At 47.1% G+C, this 20,428-nt stretch overlaps 1 protein-coding gene across 5 annotated transcripts in view; it reads right to left on the bottom strand.

Moving 5' to 3' along the window:
• Positions 1 to 20,124, bottom strand: part of PEMT (phosphatidylethanolamine N-methyltransferase) — a 91,673-nt gene extending 71,549 nt beyond the window's left edge. Inside the window, exons 1-4 of one of the 5 annotated variants that reach the window (XM_073361843.2) lie at positions 19,876 to 20,124; positions 17,564 to 17,725; positions 14,422 to 14,526; positions 13,051 to 13,158 (exon numbers count right to left, since the gene is read on the bottom strand). In XM_073361843.2, the coding sequence (XP_073217944.1) occupies positions 13,051 to 13,158; positions 14,422 to 14,499 (186 nt within the window). In that variant the 5' untranslated portion in view covers positions 14,500 to 14,526; positions 17,564 to 17,725; positions 19,876 to 20,124. The remainder of the gene's footprint in view (positions 1 to 13,050; positions 13,159 to 14,421; positions 14,527 to 17,563; positions 17,726 to 19,875) is intronic. The other 4 variants (XM_073361846.2, XM_073361844.2, XM_073361845.2 and 1 more) reach the window with 4 other exon arrangements.
• Between the last annotated feature and the right edge of the window lie 304 nt (positions 20,125 to 20,428).

The raw sequence follows: 20,428 nt of genomic DNA, 5'->3' as shown, positions 1-20,428 counted from the left end.
AGAATCAGACCCTCTCACTCAATACTCTGATTTCATTATCTGTGTACCTCCAAACTTATCTCATCGCAGAGTGTGGTACGGTCTAAAATGTCATTGGCTGTATCCATGATTTCAAATGAAAAGCCACTGTATTTCTGTAATGGGTCCGGTAAACTGATGTCATTAAGCAGAACCTGGAGTTTTAGTAGCATTAGTGCACTTCTACAGACACACCAGCAACAAACAGTATGTCAGAAGTTCACATAAAGGGCTGCCTATGTAGCTAGACCTTGACATACAAGGCCACAACAACTCCAAAAGACAAGCTATTTAAGGGGAAATGAACACACGAAGAAATCAACTTTTTGTGAAACCAAGCGTTCCCAACCAGCTCCTGGCATGAAACCCTTTAGTGGCTCACCCCGAGTTGTTATGGGCTATTGGTTCAGTAAATATTAAAGAGCCACCTGGTACATTATTCTGGAGCACGTACTATTTACCAAGTCAGCAATTCATGGCACAAACCCTTGCTTGCTAATGATTAGGAATTCCTGGATCCTTCAACGAGATCACAGCATCCATGCCAGTGTCCAAGCTTCCTGTCTATGCTGTCGCCTATTGCGGCACATGTGATTTGCTCGCTTTACCTTCTGAGCAATTCCACCTCTGGGAAACACCTGAGAAAGTTTTGGAACAATATTAGTTCCATTTAATTTGCCAGCCTTGAGAGTTAAAATGACTGGCCATACTGTCATTCCAAAAAACAGCAACCAAAAAACAACAAAAAACACACCTCAGAAAGGTCACTTACTAGGAACAGCTCACAGTTCAGAGTGCAATCTAATTTGGGGAAGGTGCAGTAAGCCCATTTTGAATACAAGTGGCCGTGTTAGGCCCAAAGCAATCTGAACAAGCATTAACCTACTTCTGCCCCCTTTCAGGGACATCTATTGTGTGATGTTCATAATGGAAATGGGAGAGAAATGTACTCTTCCTATGTTAGATATATTCTGAGTATGTTACAATTTTCTCCCCATTATAGTCGGACATTAAGATAGAGCATCTTTATTATCAAAGATGGGTCTGAACCCAAACCCTCGATCCCAACTCTAGGGCTATTTGAAATCCAAAGCCAGACCTGAATTTAACAGATACATTGGGAACTGCAGATCTGAAATCAACCCCCCCACATCCCATCCTCCCAAAGACTTTGTCTGTTCAAAATCCGGTTCTGAATTTTGTAGATTTATTGTCTGCTGCTGAAGACCACATGGTAATTTGGCTTCTAGATGCGGTGTTGCCCTGGCAGGCATCAAGACTCCATGGGGTCCTTTTCTGCAAGGACAAGGAATCTTCAGCCCACCAGAATAACTGGGAAGAAACTCAGTTTCCTGCCCCCATAAATAGTTTCCCCAGCATAGATAAGAATCAGGCCATAGCAAGCCAAGAGTAAGTAGCAAATGCAGGCAGAACTTGAACACAGGATGATCAATGCAAAAAACAGGACAAACCTTAGGTGTATTTATACCCAAATGTAGGGTGAAGCATTTACCCATCTCTTCTGCTTCTCTCGCTTTCTTTGATGTTCCTCCACATATCTCCTAATTTAACCTATGAAGGCAAAGAACTTGCCTTCCAAAACAGCAGTCACATCCTTTTTGGAATAGGAGCCATGTATTCATAGATTATAAAGCCAGAAGGGATCATTGTGATCAACTTCTCAGCCCTTCTGTATAATACAGGCCATAGGACTTCTCTCCATCCTGTTCTAACTGGTTTTAATTCAGGGAATTCACCACCCAGTCCTTGGTAAGTTGGTCCAATGGTGAATTACTCTCACCACTAAAAGGCTGCACCTGATTTCCTGTCTGAATTTCTTTTAACTTCAACTCCTGGCCAGTGGATATTGTTATACCTGGCTCTGCTAGACTGAAGAGCCAATTAAATTTCCATTCCCCATGCAGGTGCTAGGAGACCATGACCTTCCCCTTCTCTTTGATAACCTAAATCGATTGAGTTCCTTGAGTCTTTCACTACAAGGCATCTTTTCCAACCCTTTAATGTTTGTGCATCAAAGGCAGAATTCACCTCACAGTTGCTGGAGAAGGTGACCAAAGCAAAGAGCACAGATTAGTTCAAGGGATGCATACATTTACTTCTGAAAAAGGGCAGGGAAAGACCAGGAAGGTAGCACTAAAGGATCATTTGAAGAGGAGCAGCACTTGGGCCAGAGGAACTTTCCTGTTTCTAAAAACACTTCTGTCCTTTTATGGCACAGAGTCAGCACAGTTACATGGTGGATCTGATCTTAGGCTTCATGACTAGAGGGGAAAAAAGACCCCACCCACATATGGGAGCTGTGCCTCATTCTGGGGAAAGGGACACCACACTTGGAAAGTGAGAAAGCTTATATCATACATTTGCTGACTGGGTCTTTAGTATTTTTTCCTGATCAGTCTGAATTCCTGATACTTCACATGCCACCGGGCTAGCAATGCATTGTGAGTGAAATTCACAACCCCGTGCGCAAAGCAAGAGTGACGACTTGTGAGAAGTAGTACGACACTGGCTTTGCAGGGAATGGAAAGAGTATCTAGTCCAACCTCTCTAGAGGGATTTCTGGCCCTGCTTGCCAGTCCCTTCCCCTCCTTCAGCTCATAGGCAAACCCATGCCCACAAAATACCAGTCAGATCAGAAGCTCATCCTTGGGAAGCAGGCATATGACACAACCGACCTAACAAACAAACTTGTTCTGGAAAGGAAGGAGTATCGTAAGTCTAAAGAAACCTGGAGACGTCAATTTAAGAGTTTTTTTCCGCATCCTCTCTCTAGTACTTCCATGGTCCCGATCACCATAGTATCCGACTGCATGGCACGCTCAGAAAGTGACTTATAAGTAGCCATGAGCCAAATGGCAGATGTCCAGGAGCCATATTGGCATCTAAGCACTAAACAGCTATTTCACACACACTATAACATGAATACACTATACTTTTGTCGAGTGTCATCTTAAAACTAACTATTTTGTAAGTGAAACAATGATTACTAAAAAGGAGACGGAGAAAGGTAGAGACAAGTATATTTTGTTATCTCTTTTCCACTGAGCTCAAGAACTTGGTAATAAACATCCTTCAGGGGTCATCAATGGGGATAAATTTCAGTATATAGGATTTTTTTCTACCCAGACCTTGTTATGAGATCAAAATGGCAGGGGGTGGGGGGAATCTTGTTGCTTCGGCGCCCCCTGCTGACCAATTTTAGAAATGACAGGCTAGCTCCAAAACAAGGCCAGTCCATTCCTCCTGCTATGAAAGACCTAATCGGGGAAAGGGTAAAATCAGGGAGATGCCTCAGGAACGGCAGGAGGCCCACCAGCTAAAGGGAAGCATGAGAAAAAGACTATTGGGCAACTGTCTAGTGCTTGTGTTGTCAAAGTAATTCATGCCTTAGCAACAGAAGTTTAAGAAGTAAATGCATCGTCAGCACACTCCACACTTACACAGCTCTCAAAGCACTGTATCATTCAGTGTCATTACTCACATTTTACACAAGCAGCACAGAGCGGCAAAGTGGTTGCCGAAGGTCACACAGCAAGTCGCTTGCACAGACTAGGAACAGAAATCAAGATTCCTGGGGTGAAATGCTGGCCCCATTTTGCCACTGACTTTAGCCTGCATTGATTTCAATGGGGTCAGTCCCCTACGCTAACAAACTAGACCACCCTGCCTCCCAATTTATTAAGAAGAGCCCACTGAGCCAAATTCTGCCTCTTGGTGTAGGCAGGTTTAATTCCATTGACTTCAGCGGACCTGCTGCCTCTCAAACCCAGTCTGAATCTGGTCCAATAGTAGGAGTCTGCATTAAAATAGCAAAAGACAGGAATAAAAGCTGCCGGGCGGCTAGTATCTCAAACCAATGAGCCGAAGCATTCAGGAGTCTCAGAATTAAGGCACAGAAAAGCTATAGTCTGGCTGGAGACATAATCACAGAGTGCTTTTGCCCCAGTTCTACCTGTGAGGCTACAACGGTGTGACCGTGGTGGCTACTTTTGCTGCGTCAGCCCCCTCCCTCAAAGCGGTAATGGAGCTGCCAGCCAGATCTGAAGCACAGCAGAATTGTCAGACTCCAATGGGAGCTGCAGCCGCACAGTGGCTCTGCAAATCAGCATGGGTGGTGTGTACATCCGTTCGTAAATCAAAAGCAGATTAAGCGAGAATAGCCTGAGTTTGGGTCCACGCATTTCTCTTCCAAAGAGGAAACCACCACTTCCCAACCAAGTGGGATCAGAGATTCTAGAACTTCTGCTAAGCAAATGACGGAGCCAGTGACTGGCAGCACATAAGGCTCACAGCCGAATACAAAATGCCTACGAATCGGAAGATGAAATCTGAAAAACCAGCAGCTTGTGGCGACTGGACGGGAAAGAGCACTTATTGTACTTCAAGCCATCTTTATCCTGTACCAAAGAAGCTCTTACACAACTGGTCCATTCAAAATATGCGCCATCATTAACAGTCAGGGGGATGATACAGTATGCTGCTCTTTAAATACACTATAGAGTTGTTGTAAGGACAGGGACGTCTCAGACCCTTAGACACCTCCGGAGACCCCCAAAGTACAGTGTGCATCTCTTCCCTGGGTGCCAACGAAAGTGGACCTCTCAGACTTGCTTTGTAAATGTTCCCCCACAGGCTTCTAAATCTTAAATATGTAAATGGACAGAATCAGACTTTCAGCTGGTGCCACAGGATTCTAGACCATAAAATGATACACGTTTCCATTGCAAAATGAAAGGGGTTTCTCCTTCCTTTCATGGTTTCCTTTCTTCTGGGCATGCTTCTAATTACCTTAGCATTTTCTTTAAAAAATAATAATAATAAATAATAATAATAATAGAATCCTGTAGAAAAACTTGCACCATCTTTTGTTAACTGCTTCTAATGGCCCAGATTTTTATAATGGTAGGATAGACAGGATGGTACTCGTGGTTAGGGTGCTAATCTGGGACCTAGAAAACCAGGATTCAGCTCACTGCCCTACCAGACAGCAAATGAGTTAATTAGGGTTCGTCTACTTTGCAGCTGGGAACGTGCTTCCCAGGGCAGGGAGACAGATAGGCACCAGCATACTCAAAAGGGCAGCAGTGGCAGATGGGGCTAGCTGCCTGAGTGCAATCACACGTACTCCCTGGTTATGTACATGGGTGGCTAGCATGAGCTGCCGCCCAGGCCACATAGACCTGCATGCTAAAAATAGCATGCAGGTCTATCTACCTGTGCTAGGAAACACGCTCCCCGCTGCAGTGTAGACATACTCTAATTGACTCGCCCAAGGTCACTAGAGACACAAGGTGGGTGAGGTGAATGAATTCCGTGTAGCTTGAAAGCTTCTCTCTCTCACCAACAGAAGTTGGTCCAGTAAAAGATACTAGTGTACCTTGACCATCTTGACTCTTTAATAACCTGAGACCAACACAGCTAAAGCAACATTTGCCCAAGGTCACATTTGCCTACGCCTAAAATGTAGGTCGACCTAGCTACGTTGCTCAGGGGTGTGAAAGAGTTAAGTTAAGCCAAGCTAAGGCCCAGTACTGATGCTAGTTTTTGAGGGGATGGTGACAGAAAACCCCTTCGGTCACTGTTGTGAATGTCCACACTACAGAAGCCTAGTTGCAGCCGAAGCACTTGTAGTGTAGACATAACCTGCGGCAGTACAGAAAACTGAACCCTGGTCTCCTAAGTCCCAGCTAGCACCTTGACCATCCAGCCATCCCTCCTCTCATACACATCTGTAAAAATCCGAGCCATTCGATGTATTTAACAACGGATGCTAAGGTGACCAGACAGCAAATGTGAAAAATCAGGACAGGGGTGGGAGGTAATAGGAGCCTATATAAGAAAGAGACCCAAAAATTGGGACTGTCCCCATAAAATCAGGACATCTGGTCACCTTAACGGACGCTGCATGGTTTCTAGAGGATTAAAACAAAAACAAAATTACTTAATATACAGAGGAAAGAAAATAATACCAAAGAGAAACACTCTCCCCCTCTGCCAATTGTATTCAGACAACAGGCACTGCTTTGTCTCAGGAGGACAAAGTCTCCCAACTGTGACACTGAATACAGTAGGATATCTGACCCAGATTTTAGCGCCTGTTGTATGTATCAGAGCCGGCGCATAGATGCTGAAACTCTAAATTTAGCTGCTAAACAGGTGTGCTGGCACAGACAAAGAATGTTACAGTCCTGACAATCGAGATCCTGGGGTGTTTTCTTATGAGTTAGCCAAGATGATAGTTGTCACATACCTGCAACAAGCATTACGCAGGACTGTCTGAACCTACATTGCCCGATCAGGTAGAAAGTACCACAAATCCACTATGGTTTGACTAGCCACACAGATAAAAATCACCCGTAACTTTTCTTTGAACATCTTTGGTCCTGCCATGAGTCGTAGGAGATGAAGACAGTTATCACTGGCTGCTTTGAAAGGCTGAGGACGATGATTATGCAATTCTCTCCCAGCACAAAGAATGACAAAATGTATCAGATCTTACGCTGGGTCACGTAAAAGCAGATGTCAGCATGCATTTGAGACTCCATCATCGAATTTCCCCCAATAAAGAAATTCCTCACCACTCTATTGGCCCACAAATGTATCTTTCATACCCTTATTAGATTTGACAATCTCTACATGCCCAAGCAAATAATAATCACAGTTGCGTAGCAGCTTTCATAAGAGGATCTCAAAGCACTTTCCTAAAGGTGAGTGAACATTATTATCCCTAATTTTACAAAACAGAGGAAGTGGGGATTTTCAAAGTAGCCCAAGGGGGTTAGGTACTTGAGTTCCAGTGCATTTCGATGGGATTTGGGCATCTAACTTCCTTTGGCCCCTTTGAAAATCCCAGTCTGTGACTTTTGAGAGACTTGCTCAAGGTGGGACTAGACATGGCCACAATTTTCCAAGTTGACTATTGGTTCTGGGTGCCCAATTCAAGACACATTAAAGGGGCTTGATTTTCACAAAACACTGAGCAACCACCCCTCTGACAATAGGGACTTTTTAAGGTGTCTCAAGTCAGGCACCCAAAATGACTAGTCACTTTCCAAAACCTAGGTCGTATCACCTCCCATGTACTAATTCCCAGTCCCATGTACTAACCATTGGATACCATCACTGGCCCCCACAAAAAAATGCACAAGGAAATCAGTTATATGAAGCAGAAGCTCCAGCGTGTCCCGTATTTCCTTCCCATTCTTCTCTTGGATTCTGACTCAGGGAATCACAGCACATAACAGCTTATTTCATAATGGTCAGCAGCAGGCGGTAAACTGGAGGTGATGGATGGGGCGGGGGGGAAAATCACTGCAAGAACATGTCCAAGAGCAACATAACTCTGTGGCCACCTGTTGGACAGAGTTGGCTTTTAATTGGGATGGCTTTTTAAGTTTTCATCCATGTGGCTACCAGAAGAGGGAGAAGCAGCTGTGGATGCTGAAAGGTTAGACAATATGGGCCAAATGCATCCTTAAGTGTATCTCTGACTGCCAGTGGAGATATGCCAGGAGCAGATTTGTCCCTATGAGTTTTATGGGATTCTGTGTTAGAGGTGTGTTCTCTCTTTCACACACACAAATTCTTGCTTCATTTGCACATCGATCTCGATCTGAAGAAATAACCCTTGTATTTACACAGACTTGTGCTTATAGGAACAAATGCATATCAAACACACCTGGTTTTAGAACAGAAAGAAGGTGCCCAGCTGCCGTCTGGTTGCTGTCATGAAAGTACACGCAGCCCAAATACAGAAGGACTAAGTATCAAGCCCAAGGATGAAATCCTGTGCCCACTAAAGTCAGTGGGAGTTTTGCCATTGATTGCAGTGGGGCCAGGATGGCATCCTAAGTCTTTATTCTAACACAGTGCAAAGCAAAGATGGAAAACCCAGGTCAACCACTGCAAGAAATTGCACAGGAAGAAGTTCAGTGAGACAGGCAAAATAAATTGGAGCACCCAATTGCTAAATCACCTTCTAACCACACAGTCCGTATTTTAACACGCAAGCAGCCCTTTGGCCAGCATCCCGTCATTTACGGAGCTCAGACTGCGTACTTGGCACTGTACAGAAAAACAGGCCTTGCACCAAGGATCTTGCAATCTAGTGCAGACACAGACAAAACAATTCAGACACATAGTACATTGGGTGCTGGTAAAGAAATCAAAGAGATCATTATTGACAGGCTTTGCAGGAATGGCCTTCGGGAAGGAATGAGGAAGAAAGGCAGGTGGTTTGGTGCATGAAGGGGAGACTGGCAGCATGGAAGAAGACAAAGACAAGTCTGGCAGGGGAGGATACAAAGAAAGGGGGCTGGGAAGGGCAAAGGCAGAGACAGTATCCAGCTGTTGGCCCTTGTCAAACACTTAGATTGGAAGCTCTTTGGGGCAGGGACCCTCTTCTTATTCTGTATTTTTATAGTGCCAAGCACAATGGGGCCTGGTGCATTACTAGGGCACCTGGGTACTACAGCAAGACAAAAAAATGGGAATCAGGTTCCATTTCTAAGCCTATTTGTTTTACTAATCTAAGACGACACAAAGGCAAATCCAGAAGTGGAGCCATTAGTTGCAACTCCATTGAAGCCAATAGCACTGCGCCCACTTATAGCAGACCTGAATTGAGTCCAAAGTGCTCCTAAAATTGCCAGGCAAGTCTTTTGAGCACTATCGTCCCAGGCTAGGATTTTCAAAGCAGCCTAAGGAAGCTAGTGGCCCAAGTCCCCCTGGAAGTCAGTAGGAGTTGGGTGCCTTAGGCTTCCATTGAAAATCTCAGCCTAAGCATTCAGTTATCATAGCAACAACTACTACAGAAAACCCTCAGACAGGTCACGTTCCCAGACAGAATACACTGTGATAACTCACAGGAGCATTAGTTACTGGATATTATTGCCCAGAAATAAGCAAGCACAATACTTAAACCCCATCTCATGGCAACACTGAGTATGTAGTGCCTGGCGAGGTGAAAGTACATGGATATATGTAGAGACTGGAGCGTGGGCAGTCAGGCCTAGCGGACGGAACAGGGTTGGAACCCAGGAAACAAAGTCAGAGTCAGAACCCGAGCTAGGGTCAGGCTGATGCCAAGAGTCAGGGCTGCGGTCGGGGTCGGGAGTCATGCCAAAGGTTGAGCCAAAATCAGGGTCAGGAAGGAGTCACACTGAGGGTCAGGACTGGAGTTAGACAGCCATGCCAAGGGTCAAGCCAGAGTCAGGAACCAGAGGGCAGTGCTGAGTCAGACAGCAATGCCAAAGGTCAAACAGGAGTCAGGGAACAGTAGCAGGGTCAAACCAGAGCCAGGAGTCAGGGGCCAGTATAGCAGCAGATCCAGAGTCCACTCAGCTGCTCAGACAACTTCCTGTGCCTCTATCTGGCTTAATTAGCGCATCTGGGCCAATTGGTGGGGCTGGAGCCTCTGATGGGCCAGAGTTCTGCTAGCCCCCTTCCCTGCTGGTGCCAGAGAGCTGTCGGTTAGCGGTGATAGTCTGGGTACCACTTGGGGACCCCCCAGAGCTGGATTCGAAACCTGCAACCCCTCATGATACATTCCAGAGCAGCATTAGCAGCGAGCAGAGAAGCGTAAATCAGCTGGCCATCCGCAGCAGCGCGGTAGATAGTAACAGTCCCATCAGATCCCCTGCACCCGAAGAAATACCCAATGCCACTTTAAAAATGATAAACACAAACCTATGTCTGGCTCCTTTTTATGGCTCCATCCTCAGCCCTCCCCCTGCCACCAGAAAGAGACTCTCCACATTTTGCCTGCAGTGCCACCTACTGGTGAAGACAAAGTGCTTCAATTGTTAGAACGGACCCAGAAAAAGCACTTTGAAGTTTCTGCTGGTACATCTCCTCTCTCTCTTCTTTAAGAGCAGACAAGGTGGTGATACAAACCTGGGTTAGTCCTTTAGCCATCCCTCAAGGCATTCACAAACATTCCAAGAGTCAGAAATCCAAACCCTCAGGAACCCTAGCCCGCAAACTCAGAAACAAAACAAGAGCATGGAGCATTTTTCCCTCCTTTTTAAATGAGGTTTTCCCCTAGAGTTCATGTTTTCCGAACAGACCAGCGTCTGAATTTGGGGTGGGGGGGGGAGTTATGCTAAATAATGATTCCAATAAGGAATTCACCTGGCATCTTCCTTTTAGAGGTACAGACACAACTAGACTCTTTAATGAGTGACCTGAAAAATTAGGGAACTTCATGCTGAAAATAAGGCTCCTTTAGGGCAGCTCAAGTTGGGCATCCAAAAATCAGGGCACCTAAAAATCACTGGTCACGTTTGAAAACCTTGGGCCAAAATTCCACTTTGAGTCTAATTTCCATTAATGCTTCCATGACAGAAGCATCCTCCACTGACTTCGATGGAGCTACAATAATTTGTATTAGCTGAGGATTTGCCCCTAGATGTACCCAGGGAGAAAGAGTAGTCAAGGCACATGGCTTATAGTCAGACATGGGTTCTAGTCCCTACTCTGCACAGACTTGCCCTGTGACCTTCTAAATGAGGGATATTAATAATACCTCCCTATCTGATAAGGGTGTTGTGAAATTAAAATTGATTAATGCCTATTAAGAGCTTTATGATCCTGGGATGGACAGTGCTTATCCCACCGCAGGTCCCACCGGGCATAACACGACAGCAGCTACCAATGTTGGTTTCATGCATTCAGCCATGCCCGGGATCCATAAGCACTGAGTTGTGGCCTATGCAAAAAACGATTTGCTGGACTTCAGGAGATGACAGAAAGCGTGTTTACTTGGTTTAGCCTTTCATTGATTGTTTTTGTTTCTTTAATGTCCCATGACTTGATTGTCAACATATTTTTGGCAGCAGCAGCAGATGACTTATCTAACAAATCATCCTGGGTGGCTAATGCAGTTTATGTTTTTATATTTGTAACTATTAGTGCCTGGCTGCCATGGTGATAGGTGCTGTATAAAGGATTGAATAATGTTTATCATTTCCTCTTGCTCACCTCCTGCTATGCACCTCCCAAGCCCCACTCCTAACTCCCCTCTCCATCCTTCTCATCTTCACACCTTCTGGGTTGTCTTTACACTTGGCACTGCCTCCCACTCCTCAGCAGTGAGCAGCCTTCCTTCCCTTCATTTCCCTCGGAAAACGCTCTGCTGCAAAAGCCTTGATCTTCACCACCTCCCGACTGATCCTCCGGCCAGTGTGTCTTATACCTACCTCTACTGTACGGTCTGCATCTGATCCAGGGCCCAATCCTGCAGACCTTCCTAATGTGAGCCATCCCACTGAAGTTAATTCAGGAGTTTTAAGGAATAACGGAACAGGGCCTTTGATTTAAGGAACTCAAGACAGGGACTGTGTCTTCTTTGTATAGAGCCAGTGTACAATAAACAGGGACAAAAGGAGATGCCAGATACTTCCGAGTTGTAAGGCATTATGGCAAATCTGCATCTCAAGGTATTAGAAGTGGTGCTAATCTTTTTCTAAAGAGGGATCGTGCCAACTTCCTAAGTAGCCCTTTTCACAGTAATTCAGCAGGAAACGCAATTGCTAAAGGATCAAAGCAGCTGCAAACAGAACACGGTCCCTGGGCTTCCAAATTCCACGGCAGTCAATGACGTTAATTTCACTTCGTCAAAGGCGCCACGTTCTGTTCTCTGTTTTGCAGACCATAAATCTGGAGTGGCTGGGCCAAAGTCAGGGAGTTATTCTCCAGTTGCACACCAATGTAACAGAGACACATCCTAGCTCCGGCAGGCTTAGGAGAGGAAGCATTTTTGAAGTAACAAGAACAAAATGAAGATAAATCCTTCCTGCATTTCCTCCTCTGTTTGGGCCTCCTGTGGAGAAGAAGTGTACGCCATGGCCTAAGCAACCTGCAGCAGAGCCAGGTGGGCAGACAGCGAGACCTAGATCCTGCCACTTGCTACAGGGGCGGGTAAGGCTGTAGCACAAGTGCAAGCAGAAGCAACACACAGGCCCATGTAAGGATAGCAACCTCCAGCCTGACAGGTAGTAAGTTTCAAGCCATTCTCCCTTATTCACGGAGTTCAAGGGAGCAGGTTAGGGGCAAGGGGTGGGTGAGTCGGAGGCAGCAGAAGCTTAAACGTGATCCTCGTTGTGCTAAAATAAGGCATCAAGCTAAGCACTCCCTTTCCTGGGGCTCGCTGATGCCCCTAGGCAGGAGTAATCTCACAGCAGTGCTCTTTTTACTGAGTCAGGCCCAGACCGCTCCTGAACTGGAAGGCTGCGCTCGGCAGGCAAGTCTCCGCTTTATTCACCCCTTATTAATTGCGTGTTTCTAAGCCCAACTTTCCACATCTGCACTGGGCAGAATCAAACTCTCAGGGAGAAAGCACTCAACTTGCATCACAGAGTCCACCCCATCCCATCGCAGCCCTCCCACGTCCCCAGAGCACTAAACACACCCTTAAGGGAGAAAAAGAAAGTCGGGGGGCTGAAAATCCTCCAGGCTTCTACTAAGGAGGAAAAAGAAGCCAACTGCCAGGTGGAATCAGAGACTAAACGACCAGTCGGGAAACCAGGCCAAACACGGTCACTGCCCCAGATGGCATCCAAAATGAACAACCAAGTTAATATCTATCGGCTTGGGAATGGATAGCACCTAAGTTCCCTCTAAGCTGTGCAGCAGCCTATCAAGGGCCACAGCGGGAGAAGCACCTCTTCCCCAGGCGCGGAGCTGCCGCGGCAGGGAGAGGCACCTGTCCCCGGGTGCTGCTGCGGCGAGAGAGGGCTGGGGGGAGTCCTCTCTCCTTGCTGCAGCCCCAGGGCACCCTACACCACAAACTCCTCATCCTCCCCTCCCCCCCACCAGAGCCCACACCCCCAGCCGGAGTCCTCACCCCCCACTCACACCCCAACCCTCTGCCCCAGCCTGGAGCCCCCTCCCACATTCCGAACCCCTCGGCTTCACCCCCTCCACACATGACCTCCATATTGGTACACATCACAAAATTCATCCCACACGTGCCTGGGAAAAGTTAGAGGGAACATTGGATAGCACACTTACCACATTCCAGAAAAGCGGGTTAAAAGCAATGCAAAGGACAGCAGCAGCGAAGGTGGAATCGGTCATTTTGACATAGCCGAGCAGCAGTGTCATGGCTGAGGAATCAACCTGCGGGAAAGGAACAAAGTCAGCAGGGGCATCCGTCTCGCATGGTCACGAGCTATCTTCTAGATTGCATCTTTTAGAAGGCTGAATACAGGCCCATGGGAAGGGTAAATCAGATTCTTCCAGCAACTGAGTCTACTGCAGTATATTCCTGCCACATAAATGTCTGTAGTCCTATCGCTGTGCGTTCTGGTCCCGTGAGCTCCCACAAGCTAAGCAGGGTTGCAGTGGGTCAGTACTTGGACTGGAGACCTCCAATGGACATTGAAGGAAATGTACAGATCAGTAGAAGGCACCTCCGGGAGGCTGGGGGCACTAAAGGATGCTGTGCTGCTAGAAGCACCAACAAAAGAGATAAAGTTGAAATCATGAAGAACCCACAGCTTGATTTATTTAGGTAAAAGGGGCCCATTATCGCCAGTGTCCTGCTGAAATCGGGACTCTGATGTCGCATTCTAGATTCCCTCCCGAGCGTCAGCTGGATATTGTATTCTTCTTCACTTCCTGTCCTAAACTGTGGCGAAGCATTACTGTGCCATGTGTAACCCCAGAACTGGCTTCAGTGGCATTGGTGGACAAATCCTTTTGCTGCCCCCAAGGGATGTTGGAAAGGTATGCAAAGTGCTTTGTGGAGTTAGGATGCTAGGTACTAAATATGGACCGCGTGTGACCCTAATACCGAGCCTCCTGCCCCTGACTGGATTACTGAGTGCTTCTGAGAGCCAGACCAGTAGAAGTTGCAAGCGCTCAGAGACAAGGGCATCAACCACTTCCATCCTGTCATAGCATAGAATATCAGGTTGGAAGGGACCTCAGGAGGCTCAGGCTCAAAGCAGGGCCAATCTCCAATTTTTGCCCCAGATCCCTAAATGGCCCCCTCAAGGATTGAACTCACAACCCTGGGTTTAGCAGGCCAATACTCAAACCACTGAGCTACCCCTCCCCACAGTAGATTTCTCATCTGTGATTCAGACACAACTAAACGTGTTTAAGGGGGAGGGGTGGTATTTGGGTAGGCACCACAAGGGTGTGTCGTGCGGGAAATCCAAATATATGTTTCTGAGCTAAATAAAAGGGCATGGTATTTCCTAGTGCCTCAGCTCACTACCAGGGAGGAAAGGTGATTTTGTGGTTAAAGCTGGACTGAGACTCCAGGGATTTGGGCTCAGTTCCCAGTTCTGCCACAGATTTCCTGTGTGACCTGGTAGTTACTACCCCAACTCCAGCCCTCAGGTTTTCCTTCTGTGAAGTGGGAATTATACCTACCTGCCTCTTCGGGTGTCTGGAGAATAAATTCATCCATGTTTGCGAATGAAGCGGATCAGGATCTTTTGAGCAAGACATTTTTCATCCAAAAAAAAGGGGGGGGGTCTTTTTTGAAAAAGAAAATTGTCGATATTGTCAATTTTTCTGTAAAAACTCTTCCTACCTTTATTTCCCCTCCCCAATTTTTTTTTAATTGAAAACAGCTCAATTTGGGGATTAGCAAAACCAAAACATTCTGCAAACCACTTTGAAAAACAGTTCAGAACAAAAAACAAAACAAAAAAACCCCGCAAAATGGGTCTGTTTCAAACAGTTCTGAAGCTAAGACCACTTCAAGCCATCAAAGGTTTTCACTTTTTGAACCACTCTGTTGGTGAGGCACTCAGATACTCTCGTGAAGGAGGGGCCACACAAAGACTAGATGGGAGCTCCAACTGCAGTCTGATTCTCAGAGCCCACATCTCAGATCCCACCATGCAAGTAATACCAATATTTAAAAGAGAGCAATGACTGACTGCAAGAGGCCTCTTCCCTGAAGGGTACCCAGTGCACTAAGCATGAAATAGCTTCATCTTGCACACACAGAGAAAGGAGCTCACTTGCACTCCCGACCGCCTCGTGGGTCCTCTGAATTATCTAGAATTGCAGTGCGATTTGGGAAGAGCTGGGCCATTAGATCAGATGCAATTTATTTACAGCTCAACCCCGTTTTTGCAAGGCTAAAGGGCTGCAGAGAACTGAATTCTCTCAAACCTCGGGAATCCATTCCCGCATTGTGCTCTTTCAGCAGCAACCTGTCCATGCTTTTCGCTTTAAAGCTAGAATTACACAAGCTATTTCAAAGGGCGTCTTTCAGATGCTTTACAATCACGGACAAATGGGGAATTACTGAATCCAGAAGGAGGCCGCAAGGGTTCACTTACAGAATGTTTCTGAAAATTACAGTGCTTGGAAGGAGCTACAGTAGGGTGACCAGATATCAAATGTGAAAATCGACACGGGGTGGGGGTAACAAGTGCCTATATAAGACAAAGCCCCAAATATCAGGACTGTCCCTATAAAATCAGGACATCTGGTCACCCAAAGCTACAGGAATAGCTCACACAAGGCCTGATCCTGCCCTTCCTTGCCCAGACAGAACTCCCAACGTAGGCTCAGGCCTATACTGGATACCAAGACCTATCTAATATCCATCCCCTATTCTCCATTCCCACTGCAACCGTTCTATTGTGCCTTGACTCACACCATCCGCCAGGCTTCTGTGCCTCTAATTTCTCCCTCCACACCCCCAGCCTCTACAAAATGCTGCGAGTAAACCCATCTTCCTCTCCCTGGTCGCACAGCCATATTCCTCTCCCCTATACCAGCTAGGCCTCGCCTTTCACGCCATGTTCCAACATCTCATGGTCACATTCCAGGCACCAGGCCTGCTCCATTACTGCCGACACGTCTTCCTTCCTCCTAACTCCTACCAGCAAGCTGCACTCCATGTCAGCCACCATCTGCCACTCCTCTCCAAGCCTCCTTGCTGCCCCCAAAAAGGTCAGATCCATAGGACCAGAACCTGCAGAGCCTGGGACAACTGGCGTTCCTGCATCACCGCTGGAGGCCATGCAGAGCCACACCCAAGGAGCACTGTAGAAGTTAGGCACCCCAGGAAGTGCTGCCCAAAGGATCAGAGCAACAGCACCCTCTGGCCTTCTGATTGGCCCATGTTCTCTATTTAACTCTGGAGGCCAGCCCCAGGAAGTTGTCTGGGTAACCACGAAGAGGTCTAGCTTGCTAGGATTCCACACCTCCGGTCTCCAACCCGAGCCTGACTCGGACCCGGACCCTTTCCTATCAATCCTAGCTCTACCGATTACTGTACGGTGGCCAGGTGCCCAGTTTTGCACCTAAAAGTCCAGTCAAAAAGGGGACCTGACAGTGTCCAGTCAGATCTACTGACCGGACACCCAAAGCCCGGTTACTGATGGGGGGGAGGCGCCAGGTCATCACCTTCACCAGCCCCTACTCAGCCAGGGCCGCCTCCTACCTTCATCAGGTGGCTGCAGCTCCCAGACCTGGTTCCACAGGCAAGTCCCTCCTGACCCGGGCAGAGCGGGTGGGAAGGGAAAAGCAGGGAGTGATGGGGGCAGACAGGGGTAGGGCCCTGAGGTGGGGCAAGGGTGGGTCCTCAGAGGGAAAAGGTAGGGCAGGGGAGGGTCTAGCACTCCTGCGGGAGTGTCCGGTTTTTAAATATTACCAAGTTGGCAACCCTAGATTACTGTGATCCCTGCTGGCTGACCTTGTGGCGGTCCTTGACTTGTGGACACAAGGCTAGACCAGTCCTCCTTTCAGTCAAGTGTCTCCTTAAAAGACAAGGATTCTCAGCATTAACCAATGGTCCGTCTTCTAATAATCCAGTGCACAACATGTCTGGACTGTATGGTCTGTACCTAATTTAAATTCTAAGCCCTGAGGGGCAAGGACAGGGACTTCCTCTCCCCCCCATTTCATATAGCACTGAGCACCCCGTCAATACCTGACAAGCAACATCCTGGCTTGTTGACCTATTAACTCATTGTCAGTAACATCATTAATAGGAGGCTCAATTTCTTTTCTCCTCCAGAACCCATCAAATTCACTGCCGCCAACATGAAACAGATTTGGTTGTGCTTTCGCAGGCCAAGGGGGGGAACTCATTCACAGACTCATAGATATTAAGGTCAGAAGGGACCATTATGATCATCTAGTCTGACCTCCTGCACAATGCAGGCCACAGAATCTCACTCACCCACTCCTGCAATAAACCTCTGACCTATGTCTGAGCTACTGAAGTCCTCAAATCATGGTTTAAAGACTTCAAGGAGCAGAGAATCCTCCAGCAAGTGACCCATGCCCCATGCTGCAGAGGAAGGCAAAAAAACCCCAGGGCCTCTTCCAATCTGCCCTGGAGGAAAATTCCTTCTCGACCCCAAATATGGCAATCAGCTGAACCCTGAGCATGTGGGCAAGATTCACGAGCCAGATCCTCAGGAAAGAATTCTCTGTAGTAACTCAGATCCCTCCCCTTCTAACATTCCATCACAGGCCACTGGGCCTATTTACCATGAATAGTTAAAGATCAATTAATTGCCAAAATCATGTTACCCCATCATACCTTCTCCTCCATAAACTTATCAAGCTTAATCTTGAAGCCAGATAGGTCTTTTGCCCCCACTGCGTCCCTTGGAAGGCTGTTCCAGAACTTCACTCCTCTGATGGTTAGAAACCTTCGTCTAATTTCAAGTCATTAGGACGGTGTCTCTCCAAGGGGTTTGTACTGTTATGAAATTAAAACAAACGCAGCACAATCTGAACTCGGCACCACATCAGTCACTAAGTAACTGTATGTGTAAGACAAGAAAGACTCATGTCAGCAAAAGGGCTGTTCACTTTCCTCCCAAAGATAGCAACAGAAATCATAGACACTGCAGGATTTGCAAAGGGGCGCTCTAAAAAAGGGGGATAGAAGAGTTGAAACAGGGCCTAGATTATACTATGGCTCTGCCCAAAGGCCTGGATCAAGACCAGGGCCCTGCTGTGTTAGGCGCTGTACAGACACAGGCCCTGATCCAGCATCAGACCATGCACTGTACAAAGAGCGGGGGCACTCTTGTAATGGGTCACTGCATTGATGTCAGTGAGGCTGCCGTAGACTCAGCAGTCCATCCATTGTAGGATCATGGCCCTAGAGGTAGACATGGTCCCTGCCTTGATGAATTTACAATTTAAAAAGGCAAATATCATAGAAAGGATAGGGGAAGAGGATCACATTTTTGCACACGTGCTATTCTTTATTTCGTTTAGTAATTACACAGATAAGTAACAGCTTTCCCCAGTTGCTCCTCAGCCAAGCCACTGGATAATTTTTTGTAAACATTATGCTGGGAGTCACACTTCAGTTATAGGAGTGCTGGAAAAACCAGGTACGCTATATGGAGTGGATTCTCAGTGCCCATCTAAAGCGGCCTTGGCTCGGACTCTGATTCTACACCCATTGGGCTCGACCGTCTAAGTCATTTATAAGGCAATAGTACCTAAAATATACACAGTGGACCACACTGAGCCCTGGAATAGATGGATGTACCTCCACTGAAGTTAAGGGAGTTCCGTATCCAGGTAAATATTGAAACTAGCACCCTAAAAGGTCACTGAAATAAAGGGTGAAATAGTGTGTGACTAGCTTTGTAGGCAATGAAAATACCACAACTACTCACAGATATATCTATGCACAGGGAAGAACTAAATATACCCTGGAGATTTCTTCCAACACAAACAAACATGAAAGCAGACACACAGTTTCCTAAAGCCGGAGCGTAGCATTCACCAGACGCACACTGGTTTGTTTTCAGCATAGTTTGATGAAGTAACATATGGTTTGTGTGACACAGCGCTCCTGCTTTCACATTTTTGCTCATCTTTACAACAATCCATGTTACAGCATGCCCGTCTGCAGCAATACGGGGTTCCAACTACCGAGAGCCCCAAATAACACTCACCGAAGTCAGCAGGACTGGAGAGTGCTCAGCAGCTCACAAGCAGGAGGATGGCCTATAACAGCTGAGAAAACAACCTCCCCCTCCTCCCTGCTTTGAGTCTCAATACGGAGCAAAGCAGCTGCAAGAATTACAATGTAAACACAAGACACAATACTCTGCCAAAATGTGGTCAGATCATTTTAGGAATGTTCACTCCTCCTAAACCACTGACATTTGCAATAACACGGGAGTGGGGTGAGGTGAGGCACTAAGAGCAGTGCTTCCATACAAATTGTTATTAAACTCTTCAGAAAGACTTCTGAAAGAGACAAAAAATACCTTGGCTATTAATGGCTTAGTTGTAACTGCCAGAGCACTGATAGCAAAAGCAAATGATGTGAGGTCAACATAACCCCAAAGCAGCAGCTAATGACAGATAAAGGCCCTTTCCCTCCACCGCCTCCCACTAAAGCCGAGCTGGTCCCGAGCTGGTCCCTAGCCCTGCACCAATTTCAAAGGAACAACAGGCAGGGGGAAGAGGGGGAGGAGAAGATATTTATCAGTGCAGCTCTGCACAGAACATAAGAACGCTGATGGATGACAATATTTTTGTATGTTAGTGTCAGGTCATAACTATGATTCCTACAGTCAGATTCTGTTGTGCAAAACAGTCTAGTTAACACAGCTGCCTCACACAGAACTGCCCCTGATTTTACCTATTTATCCCTAAATCAGGAAGTACAAACTGAAATCCACTGACAGACTAACTGCCTGACCCCACCCCTGGGTGTGTGTGTCAATGTTACAGACCAGGGAAGCTAGTTAATGCACACCATTAGCTGCTCTCCAAGCCCTAGATTTAAATCCTAGCGAATGAAAGCACGTCTCGTGCTTCCCCCACCACACACACAAAACCACTGCACAAATGAACAGCAAAATTTGCAACCAATACCTTGCTATAATCCAAATTACTCAGTCCTCCACAGCAGTCCAAGTGGGATGGCAAAGCACCACCTACCAGCATTCAAAGTTCAGCTTATCTCCTAAACTGACCAGGCCCTGAGCCTTTTATAACCTGTGTGGACACAAACCATGCCCAGGCTGGGGGTGAGGGGCATTCAGTGGAACCTCTGGACGCCCTCACCCCCTGATCAGCTGTGACAGCCCTTCCCCCCCAGCAAGCACCCAGCCCTGCTTCCTGGTTATCACTTTAAACCCTGCCAGGGCATTCTGGGAAGTGTAGTTTCCTCCACCCAGGCTTCCCAGCGGCTTCTGTGCAGAGAACTACAAGGCCCAGAGGATGCAGGGTGGCTGAGTGCTCCGCAAAAGCCTCCAGGCTCAGAGCAGCATGTTCCAGGGCAGCTGAGCTCCAGCCAATTCTCCCCTGGGTTGGAGCCACTGGCCCCAGGGAGTCAGGCCAGGGCAGGAGGGAAATTAAGTTGGGAATCACTGACCTTTTTTAGTGGGGTGCCACTTTCTGCCGGCCGGAGGGGTTTGGTGGGGCT

The sequence above is a fragment of the Lepidochelys kempii genome, chromosome 10 (assembly GCF_965140285.1).
Source record: "Lepidochelys kempii isolate rLepKem1 chromosome 10, rLepKem1.hap1, whole genome shotgun sequence".
In the NCBI taxonomy this organism is placed as follows: domain Eukaryota; kingdom Metazoa; phylum Chordata; order Testudines; family Cheloniidae; genus Lepidochelys; species Lepidochelys kempii.
The sequence above is the reverse complement of the archived record's forward strand: the minus strand, read 5'-3'. Positions and strand labels throughout refer to the sequence as shown.